At 39.5% G+C, this 19,092-nt stretch overlaps 3 protein-coding genes across 5 annotated transcripts in view; all 3 read right to left on the reverse strand.

Moving 5' to 3' along the window:
- LOC140368761 (carbonic anhydrase 4-like) overlaps positions 1-1,022 on the reverse strand; it is an 8,491-nt gene extending 7,469 nt beyond the window's left edge. The window contains exons 1-3 of the mRNA XM_072455822.1: positions 853-1,022; positions 623-774; positions 447-530 (exon numbers count right to left, since the gene is read on the reverse strand). Coding sequence (XP_072311923.1) covers positions 447-530; positions 623-774; positions 853-937 — 321 coding nt within the window. The 5' untranslated portion in view covers positions 938-1,022. The remainder of the gene's footprint in view (positions 1-446; positions 531-622; positions 775-852) is intronic.
- A 2,043-nt stretch (positions 1,023-3,065) lies between these two features.
- LOC140368697 (uncharacterized) lies at positions 3,066-7,810 on the reverse strand. Of its 3 annotated transcripts, XM_072455723.1 has the most exons (7): positions 7,141-7,809; positions 6,703-7,053; positions 3,972-4,058; positions 3,827-3,898; positions 3,683-3,737; positions 3,566-3,602; positions 3,066-3,493 (listed from the first exon to the last, which is right to left on the reverse strand). In XM_072455723.1, exons 1-7 carry the CDS (start codon positions 7,642-7,644, stop codon positions 3,472-3,474), a joined length of 1,128 nt encoding a protein of 375 aa, XP_072311824.1. In that variant the 5' UTR covers positions 7,645-7,809; the 3' UTR covers positions 3,066-3,471. The 3 variants fall into 3 exon arrangements, with proteins under 3 accessions (XP_072311824.1, XP_072311823.1, XP_072311822.1); XM_072455722.1 differs by having other exon boundaries at positions 3,972-4,054; positions 6,714-7,810; XM_072455721.1 differs by having other exon boundaries at positions 6,703-7,810.
- A 1,472-nt stretch (positions 7,811-9,282) lies between these two features.
- On the reverse strand, positions 9,283-18,512 carry LOC140368696 (transient receptor potential cation channel subfamily M member 4-like). Its single transcript, XM_072455720.1, has 28 exons — positions 18,405-18,512; positions 17,345-17,406; positions 16,898-17,075; positions 16,448-16,628; positions 15,193-15,362; positions 14,921-15,095; positions 14,458-14,522; positions 14,121-14,357; positions 13,589-13,691; positions 13,384-13,505; positions 13,011-13,307; positions 12,839-12,940; positions 12,631-12,759; positions 12,388-12,517; positions 12,115-12,260; positions 11,909-12,021; positions 11,734-11,847; positions 11,550-11,599; positions 11,233-11,471; positions 11,044-11,159; positions 10,804-10,936; positions 10,558-10,732; positions 10,306-10,474; positions 10,053-10,234; positions 9,836-9,968; positions 9,692-9,764; positions 9,464-9,557; positions 9,283-9,380 (listed from the first exon to the last, which is right to left on the reverse strand). Exons 1-28 carry the CDS (start codon positions 18,495-18,497, stop codon positions 9,352-9,354), a joined length of 3,810 nt encoding a protein of 1,269 aa, XP_072311821.1. The 5' UTR covers positions 18,498-18,512; the 3' UTR covers positions 9,283-9,351.
- Between the last annotated feature and the right edge of the window lie 580 nt (positions 18,513-19,092).

Raw genomic sequence — 19,092 nt, forward strand, 5'->3', positions numbered from 1 at the left:
TCTGCGCACGCTGTAGAATAAACACCAGATTTATTTAGTCTCAAAGTAGTGTTGATCTGAAGTTCTATCGTTTCTTACTCAGTCGCGCGGCAGGAGCGGCGCAGCGCGGAGCAGACAGCTGTGGGGCCTACGTCACGGGTGGGCGGGGCACACACGCGCTCTGAGACTACGTCACGGGTGGGTGGGGCACACACGCGCTCTCTGAGACTATGTCACGGGTTGGGCGGGGGAGCCAGATCGTTCTTCGCAAGGGTGGGGGAGAATATCAAACCAAGCCGTTTGCATTTCCGGGTTGGTGAGGGGTTCCAAGGTCTGGGTGATATTTCTTAACTATTATGTTAAGGGTGTTGCACAACCCTTATTATTATCAATTATACACTTAGGATAGACTATGAAACGTGAAAAAAGCATGTTATGGCACCTTTAAGGTTGAACAGAATACATACTTGAATGAAGAATGCCAGGACAGCAATCCCTTCTGGTTTTGCCAAAGCCATTGTGTAACCCTTTTTCAGGCTCACAAGTTGCATCTGCAAAAGCGGATTAGTAAAAGAAAAGAAAAAAAGCTGAATGTTTTTGTCCAGTAGTTGCAGTCGTCTCTGCTGCTATAACCTACACACACCTCCATTCGAAATCTTTTGTTATCAAGGAGATGCTCTGAGCCTGGGTGGTGTTCTGTGTCACCCCAGTGAAAGAGAAAGTGAATGGGTGCATAGGTTCCATTGAGTCCACCCCCGTGAAATTCAACCATGTTTTCTTTCAAATTGAGTTTGACTGTATACACAAAGAATATTTAGGTTATAGGTTGGTGCATTCAATGTGCAAAGTAGAAATTCTGTTGTTGTAGCCTACCTGTGTATTCGGTGAACATCATGTTCTCAAAGACCCCTCGAGATGAAAAGTTGACAAAAGTGAAGTTTCCCAATCCCTCATCCATTTTAACATCACTGGGGATAATATTTACTGGAGACTGACTATTTCCTCCACAAAATGCACCCTCGATTTCATCCCACTTAGATGGTGAGAGGACTTTGAAAAAAGAGGAAACATACACAAAGAGTTTATCACCTTCTGGCTGATTTCCCCTAAATCGCTAAATGAGTAAAGTGATTCTTCCCAAAATGGTTGATTTGACTGAATACAAGTGCTTTATTGCTTTGTTTTATGCTTTATTTTGTCCATGAACTTGATAGTCCCCTTTTATCAGCTCATTGACAAAAGTGAACGTACATTTGTCATTGGACATCGGAACGATAGAAGGATTTACATTACATTAAAAACAACTGTCGACTTACCACAGCCAGAATAACACCATTTTGTTTCCGCGTCTAAGTATGGAAGAATAGCACACATCACGTAAATATCAACCGATCAAGAAATATTTCAGTCTTTTTACTCAAGTCATTGAAAGTTACATACCATTACCAACGCAATAGAGGGACAGCACAGCCAATAAAAGGTACATCTAAATAAGAGAATAAAACACAACTTAAGGCGTAATCCTTGTCTCCATTATGTTTTCCGCATTGCCTGGAATATTCAACAGTATGGCCTTATTCTTAAACCTATCGCTCTCCATGGAGACAAGAAGACATCACCAGGGCGTAATTAGGAATGATATTCAAGGTCATTTTAGTGTCTGTAAAGTTTAATGCCATTCTATGGGACATTCCAGGCAGAGAAATAACATCACCATGGAGATAAGGAGGAAAAGTGACATAATGCACCTTTAAATTATAAATAACATCTACCATTTAATCACAACGATAGGGAAAAAATAATAATGGCAACCCAAAGTGCGTACATATTTATGCATGATAAAATTATTGAATTTCTATCCATTTGCAAACCATCGCATATATTACAAAATAATAATATTAGTCTTACCCTTTCTGGGGGTTCTCAACAGTCAAAGGTTATCAAATGCATGAAGAGGCTCCCAGTCTTTGCTCATATAGACTTGCAGAGGTGCATGATGGGAGGAGGGTTTTCTGTGTATACAACAATGTGAGATGCATCTTGTAAATTGTGTATACTCAAGAACTTGTGATCAAAACAAATAGCAGTACAGTTACTACATGTGACGGAAAGTATTTTTTGCATGATCATGGTGACATCCTTTTGAGTTGACAACTGAGGTTTGAGCAAAACAAAAAAATATATAAAAAGGAGTAAGTAAGTAAGATTTTAAATATTTTTTCTTCCCAAAGCCCCCACAGGGCAGTGTTTATGTTGTGTGGTTTCTTATCTTGTATTGATTTTATTTATCTATGTCCATTAGTCTACTTTTATTGTTTTATTAAGGTTTTTTTTTTTGTATTTGTTTTGATTTATTTATTGTGTAGTTGATTTTATTTCTATTCGTGCAGAACTTTGGAAACAACATTGTGCTTTAGAAATGAAGTGGATTGGATTGGTTACAATTTTATTTCAAATGAAAACCAATGCAAATGTGCCGATAAACCTTAAATGTTTTCCTCTCTCCCGTTCCTTTTACAGCATCAAACTTGTTTAACGAGCCTATTGTCATTTCTCAAATACCCAGTTCCTTCAAGGCTCTTTAAAACATTGAATGTGCATAACTGTGTGAGTGATGTAACTTCAGTGACATCTGAGAAGAACAATTGTGAGCATGAAGAATACAGGTACATTTGATACACGAGGAAAAGTTTCAGTCACATGACGTTCAACTGTTTTGTACGTTTCTAAACACAGGCCTTTAAATAACTTTCTTTGTGTTGCAGATTAATTAGAGTATAATACATCCTGACTTATCTGACTGAACAGGTTTGGTGCCCTTCAGTGTGTTGCTGAGACACTTGCTTCATTACACACCTGCATCATGTGTTGATGCAGGTGTGTAATGAACAAAACAATGTGTTCTCTGAAGTCAGATGATAGGACACTGTTCACAAATGTATTAAAAAAGCATAATATTAATAGTAATAAAGCATTTGTAATAAAAAAAGACACTATAAAATAGACACCTTATTATGTAGTGTTATGTTAAATATATAGTTTCCATTTGTGCTGTAACTTTTGGTGTTAAGAAAGATCTCAATATGTAGGAAAAGGCAGAGTTTATTAAGAAAAATAATTGCTCTGAATCTGAAAGTCTCTTTTTTTTAAATGAGATCTGAGCAAAGCCAATGTACACCATTTACGAAACACAAATAGACAAACGGAAATGTTTAAAAACCAGACTGCCTTGGTTGATAAAATAGCGGGTTTAGTGTTATTAGTCACAGGAAAAAGGGCCAAAGGTCAAATGTTTGTGACAAACATCCAGTAGAGCCAAATAGAAAATACATCCCATAAAGTCATGCAAAAAAGAAACAATGTTTTTTCAGCAAATATTGTGAAAATTCATTTATAAACAAAAACATCCTATTCAATTTAAAGATTCCTATAATGATGATGTTTTGCTTTCTTCAGAGATGTTCAAAGACGCTTTTTCTGAGTCCATATTGTTCAAAAATAAGAAGCAAAGGTCCTGCAAATAAAAAAATATATGAGTTTACACAATTCCCTTTATTTAAAAAAAGAAAATGTGTCAAGTTCTTACTGAAACAGAGAGCCTGACATCTCGTCCACAAAGCTGCCTAAAGGAAAGAAAAGATGATAAGTCAAGTTGCCCAAATGGTGATGGTTAAACGGTTCTTTTCAGGGCATAGAGAGTTACCTGGTGAGCAAATTGTGTCACAAAACAAAGGACAGATGTAGCAGGATGCGCACTCCTATAAAAGAGACCAGCAGTCATTACAGTAAAACAGTAAACAGTAAAATATTTGATCAAAGTATGGTATATCATTATAATTGCCATTACGCGACACTGCTGACAAGCCTCTGTCTCATCTCCATCTTCACAGGGACAGTGGCCACAGTTAGCTGCGCAGTTCTAACAACAAAAGAACAAATATATCAGACTCTTATGATTCTAAACAACAGGAAGACACAAGAGTTTGACTTACTTCACAAATAGTGCAAACGTGGCATATTGACCCTGATTGGAAGAGCAGTCCTTTTGCTGTGGTTTCTTCCTCTTCAGCCACGACTGCCTCAAAGAAAACATAACATTACATCAATGCCTTGGATTCACTTATATCCAAGTGTTTTGTGTTAGAATGCTTAAAGTTACAAAAGGATTTGTTATTTGGTAGGAGTTGTTATGACAAGAACAGCTTACGATTCCCCTGTAACAGTTTACAGATGATTGTATTTGAGCACCTGAGTGTGCTGGGATTAGTCAGAGCATTTCTTTGTTAATCCGTCAACGTATGAAATGAGCTGTTGTTCAGACTCTGCGAAGAAGAGTATGAGAGTCTCCTAAATAAAGGTGAAGTTAAAAAAAATGGATACCTGTAAATTAAATGAATAAATAAAACTGTGTTAACAAATGGTAAAATAATGATAGATCAACTTTTGTACTTTTGAAAAGTAGGTTTCGGTCTTTATGGTTTTCCATTAAATAATTGTATTTATAACCAGACATATAACTTCTCATAGTCACAGTACTTTTCTTCTTACTCTTTGAGGGCGTGCAGTCAGTAATGGTTGTATTTTTGTCCCTCTGCCAAAATGTTGTTAAATCTGATGACTTCAACTGTTTGATTGAACATTTCAGTTCGGCCATGTCTGGCACTCACTCTTATTGCTTTATAACTATTATGCAATAAACATTTTATTAAATGATTAGTGGACCTTAATACTCTGTAACTTCTTAACCACCCTTATAGCTCACTATTTTCAATTATGTTAACTGCAACTTTTCTATAACTTTTCCGAACACATTTGTAGCTTTTATAGGAGGTCAAAAGTAAGAATGTGCTGATGGTGAAGCTGGTCCAACTGGAAATTTGTTGACTACTGCAAGAGTAGCCTGCCAAATTCTTCAAGTTGAACTGAAACAATGGTTCCAACAGCTCAGAGACTCTACGGCAGAGGTGTCCAAACTGTGGCCTGGTGGCCAAATGTGGCCCTCAGACCAATCTTTGTTGACCCTCCAACCTCCTGCTAAGTTGGCTTTAACCACAAAAAGTAGACATTTTACTGTAAAATTGGAAACATTCAAACATGTTTATGTTATGCCAACCCAATATCAATGTTCACAGCCTTATTAAAGGAGTGAAGGCATCAAAACTATGTAAAATCCCAAATTTCTTATGATTCACTTTGTCATTCAACAAATTCGACATTGTCGGGTTGTTTGTGGCCCTTTGCACCGAATACGATTCAAAATGCCTCAGTGCTCTACGGTGACAGGGTTAGTGGAAATATCAAATGGATTTGCAAACTAATGTCACAATTCTAACTATTTGACGCCCACTGTATTTACGTTTTTTTCAGGTCTTGGAACTTTTTATAGTTCAGTCCCCATTTGATGTGCATTGATATAGAACCAGGGACAGGGGCCACACTTGGGGACGTTTTTAGCTCCTGCTCAGGGCAGATAATACATTTAAAGCAACTTTATTTAATTTATTTTCTGACTTCGACAAACTTTGTTGACCCATAAGAAACAATATCTAGCTTATATCTTATATCTTCTCTTAAGTCATTACTTGTTCCTTGATCCGTGTACTCTTACATGAATACATTTTTGGCTAATTCACCCACCTTTGTTATCAAGGTACAATTAATGTGATTATTACGGTGAGTTATAAGACCTTTGAAAAAGGTATTTATTCAATGTATAATAACATATTAAAATGTTTTTTCACTTTGGGCTATTCACCATAAGAAAGGTCACTGTTTTGAATTAAAAAAATAAATAAAACATTATTAAATCGGTTATAGAGCAACTTATGGCAATTTTACTTGATACTGATATTATACGTTTTTTCCCGTCTACCTTTCTTGTTATTGATTAAAGACTGCTTTGACATTGCGGGAATGGTTCTGTTTCAGTCTTTTGGCAGCACACACTGATAACTCAAGTCTATTTTAGGACAGCTATGCATGGCACTAATATGACCCATGTAAGTGACAAAAGCTTTTTCACAGAACAGAAACAGTAACACTACTAAATGTCATGAAAGGTCCAACGCGTTCAATTAGCTATGTTGTAGTGTAAACAGTGGTCAGTTATTTTATTCTGTTTCCATCAACATAGGTTTGCCACAAAACAAACAGTATTTTCTGTCCAACTATCAGAGGTGGAAACATAACTGAAAATGTGCACTCAAAGTACAAGTTAATTACTTTTTTTCACTTTTCGACGCATTTTACATCCATCCTTTATACAATACTTTTTAGATTTTTTAAATTTAGATTAATAGATTGGCTAAAACGTTTAAAGCCAAATTAAGTTCTGGCTTTTTCTCTGACCCTAGTCAGAGCAGCCTACGCAGTGCTGTTGTGTGTGCTCAGGTGTAAACAAGGAGCTGAGACAAGCGTGAGACAGCCGTGGACTGAGACGATTGGGACGTGTGGGACATGTGGGACGTGTGGGTTCTCTCTGGGTGCTCCAGCTTCCTCCCACCGTCCAAAGACATGAGTGTGTAAAATTGGCAACTCTAAAACAAAAAGAACTTCGACATTCTATTTTCCAAAAACCCTTCAATAGAAATGATTCACAGGAAACCTGTGGGATTTCCTTTTGGGTGCAGTTTGGGTGCTGTTTCTTTTAGATTTTGTTTTTTTATCTAGTTAGTTTTACATTTTATACGAATATATCAACCCAATTAGACTCACATCAACAACTACAGTCATACCTTCAAGTATCTCTGCTTCAGCTTCCTCCTCTTCTTCAGCTTCATCCACTTCCTCCTCATCATCTTCATCAGCCTCTTCCTCTTCTTCGTCCTCTGCTTCTTCCTCATCTTCATTGTCTGTTTCCCCCTCTTCCTCCTCTTCTTCCTCTCCATCCTCTTCCTCCTCTTCCGCTTCCTCCTCATCTTCATCTTCTGCTTTTTCCTCTTCCTCTCCCACAGCAGCGTCCTCCTCGTCTTCCTCTACAGCCTCTTCCTCCTCTTCTGCTTCTTCCTCATCTTCATTGTCTGTTTCCCCCTCTTCCTCTTCTGCAGCAGCTTCCTCCTCTTCTTCCTCTACATCCTCTTCCTCCTCATCTTCATCTTCTGTTTCCTCCTCTTCCTCATCATCATCATCTTCATCAGCAGCAGCTTCTTCTTCTTCTTCCACCTCTTCTGCTTCCTCCTCCTCATCGTCTTCATCATCTACTGCTTCTTCTTCACTTTCAGCCACACCTTCTTCGTCGTCCGCTGCTTCTTCCTCAACGGTTTCCTCCTCCGCTGCGGTTTCGACTTCCTCTCCTCCTTCAACAGCAGCTTCTTCTTCGTCCACCTCTTCGTCCAGTGCATCGCCTTCATCTTCCCCGTCATCAGCTTCCTCTTCTTCCTCTTCCTCCTCTTCCTCTTCCTCCTCCTCCTCAGTTTCCTCTTCCTCCGCATCCTCCTGCACTGTTTCTTCCTCCTCTGTTTCGGTGTCCTCCTCTTCTTCCTCCTCTTCAACTTCCTCCTCTTCACTCACGGCCTCTTCCCCTACCTCAGTTGCAACCTCAAACTCAGCTACAACTTCCACTTTACTTCCAACATCTTCCACTTCTTGTGCACTCACTGTGTGGGCCTGAAACGGACACAGGAGCGCTAACAAAAATCCGACAAGCCAAAAAGAAACATTCGCCATGTTAAAAGTCCAAAAACGTCACCTGTTAATATATTACTATTTATCTTTCAATGTAAAAGAGATCAAGGTCGTTTGACAGTAGACAGCCTGTGCCCCTGAGCAGTGGAGAACGCAATGGAAACAAGCTGAAGTGTGTCGTGCAGTTGAGCATTTGTATGTGAGTGAGTGACAGAGGCACATGGCCAGAACAGAGAGCCACACATGCCCTTAGCCCAGTGTATGAGAGAAGCATGGACACATGGCAGAGGGGAGGGGACACCGGGGTCAAAGAACATATGGAAATGAGAGAAGACCAGCTCACTTTCACACTATATACATCTTCATACTATATGGATATGTTTTTTTGACACAGGGACATGATTACACTGCAAGAATACCATTTTTCTATTCACTATATTGAGAGACTCTTAAGTGTTATGTCTATTATTGGTCCCTAAGACAAATACATGGTCACAGACAGTACCTTGAATCATGATTTGGTCTTTGTTTATTTGGTTAAATTATTTCACTAATCAAGGTCACATGTGAGCATGATCCAGGTCATAAATATAAACAGAAGAAAAGAGAATATATTTTTGGTATTCTTGGTTTGCAAACAACAACGAAACGTTTATATGTGTAAGATAAGATAAGATAATCCTTTATTGTCCCACATGGGGAAATGCCATTGATGCAACGCAGGTAGATACAGAGACAGATACAGAAGAAAAGAACAAATAACTACACTGAGTTCTTCTCGTGCTGCATTATCGGTTTGAAATCAAGGACAGGTAGGGCGGTTCAGTTCCCCATTCCAGGCTGATTATGATTTACCGTCATTGTCGTTTACATACATGTGCAGTCCTGATGCATGCAAGACTGAGGCAGAAATTTATGACACTGCGTTGCACTGTGAGCCATGAGAGCGGCTGACACATGGCACATGAGCTATTTACAGTAATGTCTCTTTCAATGACAGTGACCTTCAGTAGTGTTACTCAGAAGTACTACATACAGGCCACTGCTCCAGTATTTCTTATAAAGTTTAATGCAGTTTGTGCAATGACAATAAAGAAACATATGTGGACTTCTTATGACAGAAAATGTTAACGGGCCAATGCATTCATAGTGTGCTGCATGCTACAATTAATTATGACACCATAAAACTAGTTTAAACTATAAGTATTTAAGAGGCCCCTTGGACTTACATCCTACAGAGAGCATACTCAAAATCTGTTTGTTTATACATCAAAATTAGGCCGTACTTATTCCCTGTTCGTGTCACAGAGCACTCAGTTCACTGTAGTTTTGATCTTTAAAAAGGCACAGACATTTCTTGGCTGGAGGCTTCACTTAGTTACTGACTCTGGCCTGAGTGTGTGGTTATTGTAGAGTCTGTGGTTGTCGGCTCTTCATGTGAATGATGCCGTTTCTCTGTCCTTTGCTGCAGAACAAGAGCTTGCTAAAAACAGGTTTTAACTGTCAGGCCTGTTCATTGTATTTTAATCTTTTTCTGGATTAATTATAATAAATAAATAAATACTTTGAATAACAGATAATACAACTTTTGTATTTCTTATAGATTTTTATTTTTTTTAAATAAGACACTTAACTCTACAACAACATACAATTGTCAACTGCCTTTAAAATAATTCTACATTTAAGAAATGTATGTTTTTAGTTGATATTTGAGGTGTTTTCCATCATCCAATGGCAGCTGAAGATCCATTATGTAGAGTTGGCCGACATGAATGATTCTGTGATAAGGAGCAGATCAAACCAGGTCAATGAGATAAAAGCACATACTGTAAGTAAAATAGATTTGTAACATGTACATTACCTCTAGAAACAGGAGGGGCTCGAGCAGGTTTGATAGTGCCACTTTGTGCTAATGTGTCAACAATCCAGCTTAGCGCGCTTGAGCAGTACTCCATCTACAGGAGAGAGCAAATTACATTTTGCACTGCATTGTTAAAATGTGAATAAACATAGACATCACATATAAAATGGGATACTACAACAGAATGTGTACTAATATCAAAAAGTGATTTTTATATAAAAATCCTACCTCATTCTCCAAAGCCCTGAGCCTGATGTCAAAGGTTCTTGTTTCAGTCAAATGTTTAACCACATCATCCACTCTGTAAGAGAACAACATTATGTTTATTTTATTTTTTTTAATTAAACAACAGCTCACTTGTCTGATACATACTTGGCTGACATCCTTTTGAGACGCTCAGAGTCACTGCTTTTCTGAATCTTGTTCTGTGTTGTGAGAAAGTCTTCCTTCTGTATAGTTTCCCATGTCATTAGTCGATTAGCCGCTTTTCCTCTTAATTCCAACGCTTAAAGAAATTTAGACATTTGTGCATTGTAAAGACATTTGTAAAAACTCATGTAGTATAAATATTGACTTAATACAATCTTACCAAAATGGTGAATCTTGACAGAGGGAACTTTGCGGATTTGTCTTCTGATAAAAAGATTAATGTGGGAAAGGATTATGAAAGGTGGGGCCAGAGAGGGTCTGGAATGGTACTCTACTATCAGATTGTAGCGTTGAAACTTCCAGTAGATGTCACTGTTGGCTTGCACTTTGGAGAAGGTGTAGCTACATGGACAAATTCAGTCAGTACAATAATGGAACAGGATTATAACAGTATAATTGGAAGTTCTTTTTACCTGAACATGGCAATGAGCAAGTTGATGAGCACAATGTTGGTGACCAACAGATAAATGACAAGTAAAATGACCACAATCCAGTTACTGTGGAGGATTCTACAGGGTTCTGCGCCTTCCTGAATCAGGGTGGCATTATATGTGCACGGCATGTCCCACGCCTTAGAGAAGACTGCCAGAAAACCCGAAAACACAATCTTAAGATAAGCTAAATGCTACAGTTAATTCCACAAAACTAGAACTTGTGATACTTACCATCCATCTCTTCTATTGGGATCTGTCCAAAGATGTGCAGATAGGGCCTGTAGAAAACTCTGCGAAAGATGCGATCCAAGCGTGGGTCATAGGAATAGATCAAAGCCTGATTGGCTACACCATACGCCATAAGCCACACAGCCAGGAAGAAGAGGAAGAAGAAGGCGTCTTTCATCTATGTGGGAAAATATTTGGATTTACAAGCCTCGTATAATAAACACTCTAATGCCATGTTTAATTATGTACCATCTTTCCAACAATTATGATCTTTGGTCCAAGCTGTTTGTGAATGGCAAATATGTGAATGAGACGCAACGTGAAAACCATGTAGTTGATGCATAGAACATCCCGGCCAAATCCAAAAGTCAAGGGAAACATCCTACAACAAATACAAAGAAATAAGACGTAATGGCTCCCTCTTGTGGCCAAACCACGGCTACATATCATGCCAATTACATGTCTTTTTCTTGCCATTTATACTTTTACCTGCAGATGAGCCCAATGATGAACAATGTGATGGCAGTGAGGTCACATTTGTTCCAAACATCCTGAATATACACTCTTAGTCTTTGCCTTAATGATGCAGAACCCTGAAAGAAAGTCTTAAGGGGAAAAACACCTTACATTAATAATCAAGCTACAAAAATAAACATGTATATTTTGTTAGTTTCTCACCTGTCTGATCTCCTCACACACAATAGTGAACACCCAGAAGTACAAGACATACTCTGAGATGGAGGGACCAGCAGGTGGCGGGGGCTTAAAGTCCACCAGCAAAACATAGGCAAAGAGCAGCAGGAACAGGAAGTACATTAACATATTGCCCAAAAAGGAAGTGACGGGTGCAAACCAAAACAGACGCCATCGCGACACTATGAAGGGACGCTTTGGGGGTATGTAATACTTAGGTGTCCCTAAAAAGAGCAAAAACATTACGTACACTATGGTTACCTTTCCAATTGTATTTTATTGGATTTAATATTGAGTCACACCTTTGATACCACTGTTCAAAGAAGTTGCTGGGTCTTGGTAATCAGCGTCCCTAATAAAAACAACATCAAAATGCAATGCTTTATTTCCTTTCAGCCTTTCTACTTAGGGATTGCAGCCGACATACTTTGCCGAGATGGATTAAAACATTTGTCTAATGATTGTTACATTGTAGGAGAGACTTACATGTGTTTGATGTCTGAGAAAGAAAAGACCGTGGCACCATAGAGGCTTTCGTTATCCCGAAGAGGACAATCATCTTGGGGCTTTTGATCATCCTCTTGTTGCTCGTTTTGATTTCTGTTACATTTTGAAATGGTTAATTGGATGTATTTAGAAATTCACCTTCGACTAACACTACCTGAATGAGATGAGATTGGTGTAGCAAAGCACAGGGCAGAAGAAGGTGAGCAGCAGCTTCCACACCTTAGTGTCCCTCTTCATGTCCCCCCACCAAATCTGGGACATCAGAGACTGGGAGGGAACACATACATGGTTAAACAACACTAATAAAACAATAACGCAAGTCTGACTAGACACAAAATGCGTCAGGTGTATAGGATTCACCTGCACTCCGTCGTGGCTAAAGAAAAGCCTGGCATCAGCACCCATGGCCATCTGAAGACAGGTTGTCCCGCCCCAAACTGGAGATTTTCTAATGATCAGAGTAAAAGAGCGGTTCTCATCACTCCGATAACAAGAGCTGAAGACGTCTGAGGGAGAAAGTGAAGTAATGGATGAAATTGATGCATTTTAAAACTACCAAAAGCATGTATTTACATCAATAAAGACCCAAAGAGCACAACCAAGACATCACCAATACTTGGGATTCATCCTTACCATGTGCAAGATTTTCAAATTTTTGGGCGAGCTCTTTCATGGAGTGTTTGGTGTCAGTTTCAGTCTCCAGTTTGGATAACTCTCTTAAAATCTTACAGCCACTCAGAGCACTGAGCACAGACTCCCCAGCCTGGAAGTGAAAAATGAAAAGAAACAAAGAACAAATACAGTAAATAAATATAAAATATGTTACAATAGAAGAGTGAGAGGGTTATTGATTTTGTACGATAACATTTTATCTACCATTTCCCAGAACAAAGTGGCCATCTCATGACGATTCTGCAGCACAGCCCAGACAAACAGAGAAGCCCAGGGAAACATGCAGCGCCTTACACGGTACAGACAGTCTCCCCGCAGGATCTTACTGATGCGCTACACACACAGCCAGAGAGAAAAATACATTTAAGATATTTAAGTGAAAACACCATTGATTTTTAAAGGGAGTGTGTACCTTTATTGCACCCCGTCTGGATGCAATTCGTTCTAAACCCACAGCTTCAAAGTAAAATAGTTGGCATACATCTCCCATCAGCAGTTCTAATACTCCAGAAACCTAAACAACATGTGTTTAGAAAATATGTTTTGTTTGCACAGGACCTTGCTTGTGTACAGGTTAGCGTTACCTCAAAGAGAGTAATATGCATTTTTGAGGAGAATGGTTTCTCAGTAGAGAATTTGGATGGGGAGACAGGGGCGGGTCTTTTTAAGGGACCCTTAACTACAGTTTCTTGACGCTCCTGTAGGTGGCGCTGCAGTAATTGGTAAAGAAGAGTGCCCTCAGCTACTGATTGGTACAAGGTTTCCAATCGTCCATATGTTAGATACTCCAGGATGCTGAAACCATTCTCAGTGAAAAGGCGGACAAACTTGGGCTTGTCATTGATTAAAGCATCTGTCATGGATTCTTCTAAGTCTTCATACTAAACAAACAAATAAGAATAAATATCTATAGACAACATTAAGTAACACAGGACTCGACAAGGAGCTGTGATGTACCTTCCACTGAATGTCTCCATTGAAGAGTTCACTCTTGGCAATGTCAACCCTGTTCCATGTGACTGCCAACTTCAGCTCATCAATATAAGGACTGTCATTGGCTGACTCTCGCTGTTTACTTGCTGAAGACATGTATCACATATATTAAACAAAAGATTTGAAAAATGTATAAATCTGAAATTACAACAAATAAAGTTAAACTCACCGCCAACCAAAGCTTTAAGCAGTACAGTGTCAAAATCATTTGGGCCTTCTTGCTCTCCGTGGTATACTGTAATCAATCCTCTGTTATTGTAAATATTCAGCGCCTAGGTGTACAAACAAAATGTGTCCAATTAAAATGCAATTCTTGAAATGAAACAAATAATTATATCAAACATTTTCTAACTATCAAACTTGCAAACTGTAATACCTGACTTTGTCCATGAGAGGGAAGCAGAACAAACTTTTTGAATAAACTATGCTTTTTGGAATAACTGGAGTTAACCAAAGTCAACTGCATGATAGATTGTATATTTACACACACTTACTACTATACTTTATATTTGAATTCATCTTTTTCTTCTAAAAAGCCAGATCTAAACGTTCCATAATCTTAAAAAGACATTTTGCAATACACCCTTTCTTGAATAAATTCATTTCCTGGCTTTATATATCAAATGTAACTCCTAACTTCTTCTGACCACCTGTATCACCTCATGACTCATTTTGGCATCAGCCAACAAGAAAGCCTGTACCTGCTCGACTAGTTTATCTGTGTCTGCCTCAGAGGGGAAGTACTTCTTCACTCGCTCAGCCATTCGCTCTTTCAGATCCACACTGGGACCCGCGTCACTGTCCCCCTCAGCAGACGACTGCGACACCACAGGGGCAGAGGAAAGATTCTCCAGGATATCACTTAAGAAGTCCGCCGCACCTCCAGAACCTGCCAGCACCAACCAGGGCATTGCCCTTTTCAGAGACTGATCCACTCTCTGCCAAGTACAAGGGTCTCATTACATTAGATATTAGATTATTGGACTACAATTTAGCAAGGATTAACAAGCACATTTTTGATTTAAAGACTGCCAGTACCTCTAGCATGTTTGCCTCCCCTGACACCAGCATACACAGGACAGGAATGTCAATGCTCCCGCTGCCTATAAAAAATGAAAATAAAAAAGTAGGTAGAAATATTTGCTGATTCACAGATATGCATGAAATAAATACACTTTGTTCAAATATGAAACTATTCTGGAATACAGCTTGCTTTTACATGTCTTTCCATGTGTGTCTCATGTAGGGGCATGCAACACTTTCCTACAGCAAATTCCAAAGAACGTGCCATGCTCGAGTTTATGGTCTGCAGCCGCCAGAGGCTTATCTGGAGCAATGTTGGACAGTGTGTTGTTTAAGCACATCTCTATTGTTGCAGGGTACAATGCTTCATAAAATGCATATTTATCCTGAAAATGTACTGCATGTCTCTTTTGCCATAATGTGTTATTATTAGTTTAAAGTTATCATTAGTGTGCAAATTGCATGTCATGACACATACCCCAGATTCCAGTGCGTTGATGAGAGATGAAGTCTTCCAGTTTTGCCCTGAAGCCTGTTTCCCCTCCAGACTGCCCCACACTCCCATCGTCCACCAACAGGAAAGCCTGGTAGTTGTTGTCCAGGCAACAGGAGTCTCGTGAAGTCTGAACATCGTACTTAGCCGGAAAGCTACCCTGAGTAAATATTCAAACAGATTTTTCACTTGTCAAGCCACTAAAAATGTCATTAAATACATGCGTTCTAAACTTAAGAATGGGGGAAATGTCTAACATGAGGGTTGACGAGCTGCTCCCGATTGTGCACAACTCCCCATGGAGCGATGCCCAGGGCCACCACTTTGTTGGTGGAGTCAGAGGAGGCTGCTGTGGCATGATCTCGAACAGCTTCACCAACACACCGCCCGATGCCCTCGCGCAGCCCAGCAGTCATTATCCATGCTCCTGGGTTAAAGTAAAAGGGTCAAATGTACTGTTAGGTTTCATTGCTTCGAAGGGTCTTGATTCTTGGTCCCCACAAAGCAAATGCGGAGGTTGTTTTAAGTTTCTGATCTTGTGGATAATATCACAATTGTTGTTTTGGAGATATGCACAATTACAATATCAAGTATATTATCAATAAACAAAACTATGCAAATTTATTTTATTTAATCCAGAAAATGTAATCTGCAAAACAAGGGCATAAACGGCAATTTCTGGTTAATTTTAAGGTCCATTCACTTTATGTGCAATACTTGAATTTCAACCAAGACAGTTACAACACATTGTAGCACATTCCTGATCCATTGTTAACATATTTTATGAATATCAATACCGTTATCAACATGAATAATAAAATGTTTTTGTTTTTTTTGTAAATATTGTCTAGTCCAGTTAGAGTAGCCAAAGATTTTATTCAAATTAAACTACTGTTACTCCACAATAATATAACTCAAGTAAAGGTACAAAGTAGTGGTCCAACAGTAAAAAGATATTTGGGAAACAACAACTCAAAATAACAGTAAGTGTAAATGAAACTATCTGGACGCAACATATGCTTTAAAATTTGAAGTTAATTAAACTGAAAGAACTGAATTGGACAGACCAATAAATAATGAACAAAATCTGGTATGTTCACAGGATACACAAAATAGATGAGAAAAAGCTTTTGTCAATTGTAGACTTGCACACAGTGTGAAGAGTAATCAAGTACTCAAGTAATAGTACTGTTATTACACTACAAATATATTACTCAAGTCGGAGTAAAACTATGCAGTCTGCAAACTACTACATAAGTACAAGTGACTAATGTAAATGTATCTGAGTACTACCCCGCTCTGCTCGAAGAGAACAGCAGGAGGAAATGACTATTTCCAAATTAGGGACCTGACCCCCCTTTGGGACTCACGGTCAAATGTTCACGATACATTCAATTTGACCTGTTTTTTTTGGTCAACAAGTTTTTGTCAAGATGTGTTGAAACTATGCCAAATGTATATTGTATTGAATATGATGACCACAACTCAGTGATTTGGACGTGTGTGTTGCACCTGTGCTTTGAGACGCCTTCACCAGCCCCTGTCTGATGACCTCTCGGACCCAGGTCTTCACCTTCGCCCGGCCCTCTCCTCCCACCACAGACACCACCAGGTTTGGAACGGGCAGTTTCCAGTTGACGGTCGTCAGTGTGTACACCATAGAGGGGGATGTGTCCCATGACAGCCGCAAGAACTATTGAGCCATAAAATGGAGTACTAAGAGCGTCAATATTTACACATTCAAGTGTGGGTCTCACCACTGACATTAACACATATTATATGCCTATAGTGTTGAATAGAGATTGGGAAGACACATAAGTATAGTGTGATACGAATAAACTACTCTAATGAGAGTGACGTCATCATATTTTGAACTGAATCATTTAATCGACCGTGCAGCAGTGTTGCAAAATTAAGAAATTGGAGTAGGAAGTGTAAGTTTAGTAGAAATGAGACACCTACATGGCTCTGCCTTTTACTGGTTCCAGCAAACTGCAGCTCTCCAAATGCGTCTGTGGGTTGCTCAGACGAATGCTGGGCGCTGTCCCAGTGGTTGACAATTGCAGTGCTGAAAAAGTCTCCCAGAGCCACAGATTCATGGTCATCTCTTTTGCCTCCACACTGGCACAAATTTCCATTTCTGAAAGTATAACAGAAAACAAGTCATTTTACACTCATTTTATAAACCTTATTGTTGTTAAGAACAGAGAAATACTAAAACTAGGACTTTCAGTCAGTTGGTTGTTCAAAAATCTAAATTCATCACAACTGAGCTGAACTTAGTTGGGTCTTGGGCTCAGGAAGTCCCCAAAAGCTGTAAAATACATACTAACATAGATCCCAAGCGTTTCTCCTGGGGTGTCAATAATAATGAAAGGCACAGTACATTCAAATGAAAGAGACCATTACCTGGAGGTATCCTCAACAAAAGTGGAGCAAACTCTCTTTTTGAAGATTTTAGGGATCCAGCTCTACAAACAACAAAGTTCAGTTAAAATAAACAGTAACAGTAGAAGTGTGATTGAGGCTGTTTGAACAAGAAACACGTGCTCTGACTTGGCACTATCTGTATGATGGTGAGATATGTGCTCCCTAAACACCTGGTTGTGACTTTTTGCAGGGGCCTGTAGATTTAGCTCCAGCAGCTCAGCACTAGCTCAGTTCAGTCAGCTGGTTGTACTATGACTTCTCAATTAAATAGACTTCTAAACCCTTTTTGCAATTTGACCCACATCACTAAACATGTATCAGCCTGCATATTAGGCTGATTTCATTTGGGTTTTCATTGATTTGTTTTAAACCAAAACCACCAAGCAAGGGTTTATTGAAGCTATTATGATCATTTGGAATGAGAAGACCTAAACGCTTTAACTGTGCAGCATTGTGCTAGACCTTTATTTACTACAGTGGCAGAAGCAAGACATGATGCAAACTCAGCTGACGTAAAGAAGAATCCTGGCACTTAAGACTGTGAACATCGCCTCTTTATATGAATTCATCTGCGCATTGGCCGCTGTGTTTCGCCTGTCACTGCTCTGCATTCCTCCACACTCAAGCTGGTGTTACTTATTGTCACTTTGTTCACTTTTTTGTTTGTCTACCGGGCAAGTCCATACATTTATCGTGTATAAGCTACAGGAATCCAAACTTCCATAGTAGGCTACGCTACTGTACAAGCTGTAGCGTGCATTTTCCGCAAAAAGACAACTTCCTGTGTTGACAATTGGCACCGCGATAAGCAGGAAACCTTCAACGCGAACGGTTTTGTGGTTATTCTCTTTACACATTGTACTATGGTCTAGCCTCAAAGACAAGACTCTGAAGTTGTCGTGTTTCTCTCGTCACTTCTGGCATAAACATCTGGTTCTCACACGCAGAAAGCCCCGCGCGCGGACACAACGAGTGACAGACGCAACATACGCGCGTGCGGGTGTCACGTGACGCTGGCATTAACGTTAATCAGACCCACCTGGTCCTTCTCGGCTTTGGCCTGGTCCCTGACGCCGCCGCCGCCGCCGCCGCTGCCGCCGCTGCTTCCCCCTCCTTCTGCCGCGTCTTTCATGGCCGCGGTTCCTCTAAAGTTCCCTCAGGTTTTGGTTGTGAACATGAACTAGACCTGGTTCATTGACGGGGGCTCGAGGCTGGGCTGGACTCCGCACGTTATGGGAAACAGACAAACCACAGGTGAGGGTGTGGTCTGTTCTGCACTCGAACAAACGCGTGCTCAGAATTTAGGAGTGGCTTTCTGAGCAGCAGTGGCTCGTGTCTTTCAGGTGACAGCCACATCCTACAGGCCACACATCTATAGTGAATATTGTTGAAATGCATCCACGTTAATGAGTCTAGTCACTAATAGAAATAGTTTGAATTTACCATGGATGTATCAAATCAGGCTTGTCCCGCAGACCAATTTTTGTTGGTCCGAACAACAAAAAGTTGTACTTTTACTGTAAAATTGGAAGAATTCAAGCATTTTGATGTGAAAACAACCTATTATTAATGTCCCGAGTATTATTAAAGGTGTGGATGCTCATCGAACGATAACAAATGCAACATTTTTAAGTATTCACTTTCAAATTCAACATTGTTGGGTTATTTGTAGCCCTCTGCTCCATATAAGTTTCAAAATGTGGCCCTCGGTGAAAAAAGTTTGGACA

The sequence above is a fragment of the Eucyclogobius newberryi genome, unplaced genomic scaffold (assembly GCF_026437365.1).
Source record: "Eucyclogobius newberryi isolate DKJ021-1_F unplaced genomic scaffold, fEucNew1.0.hap1 SCAF_20, whole genome shotgun sequence".
In the NCBI taxonomy this organism is placed as follows: domain Eukaryota; kingdom Metazoa; phylum Chordata; class Actinopteri; order Gobiiformes; family Gobiidae; genus Eucyclogobius; species Eucyclogobius newberryi.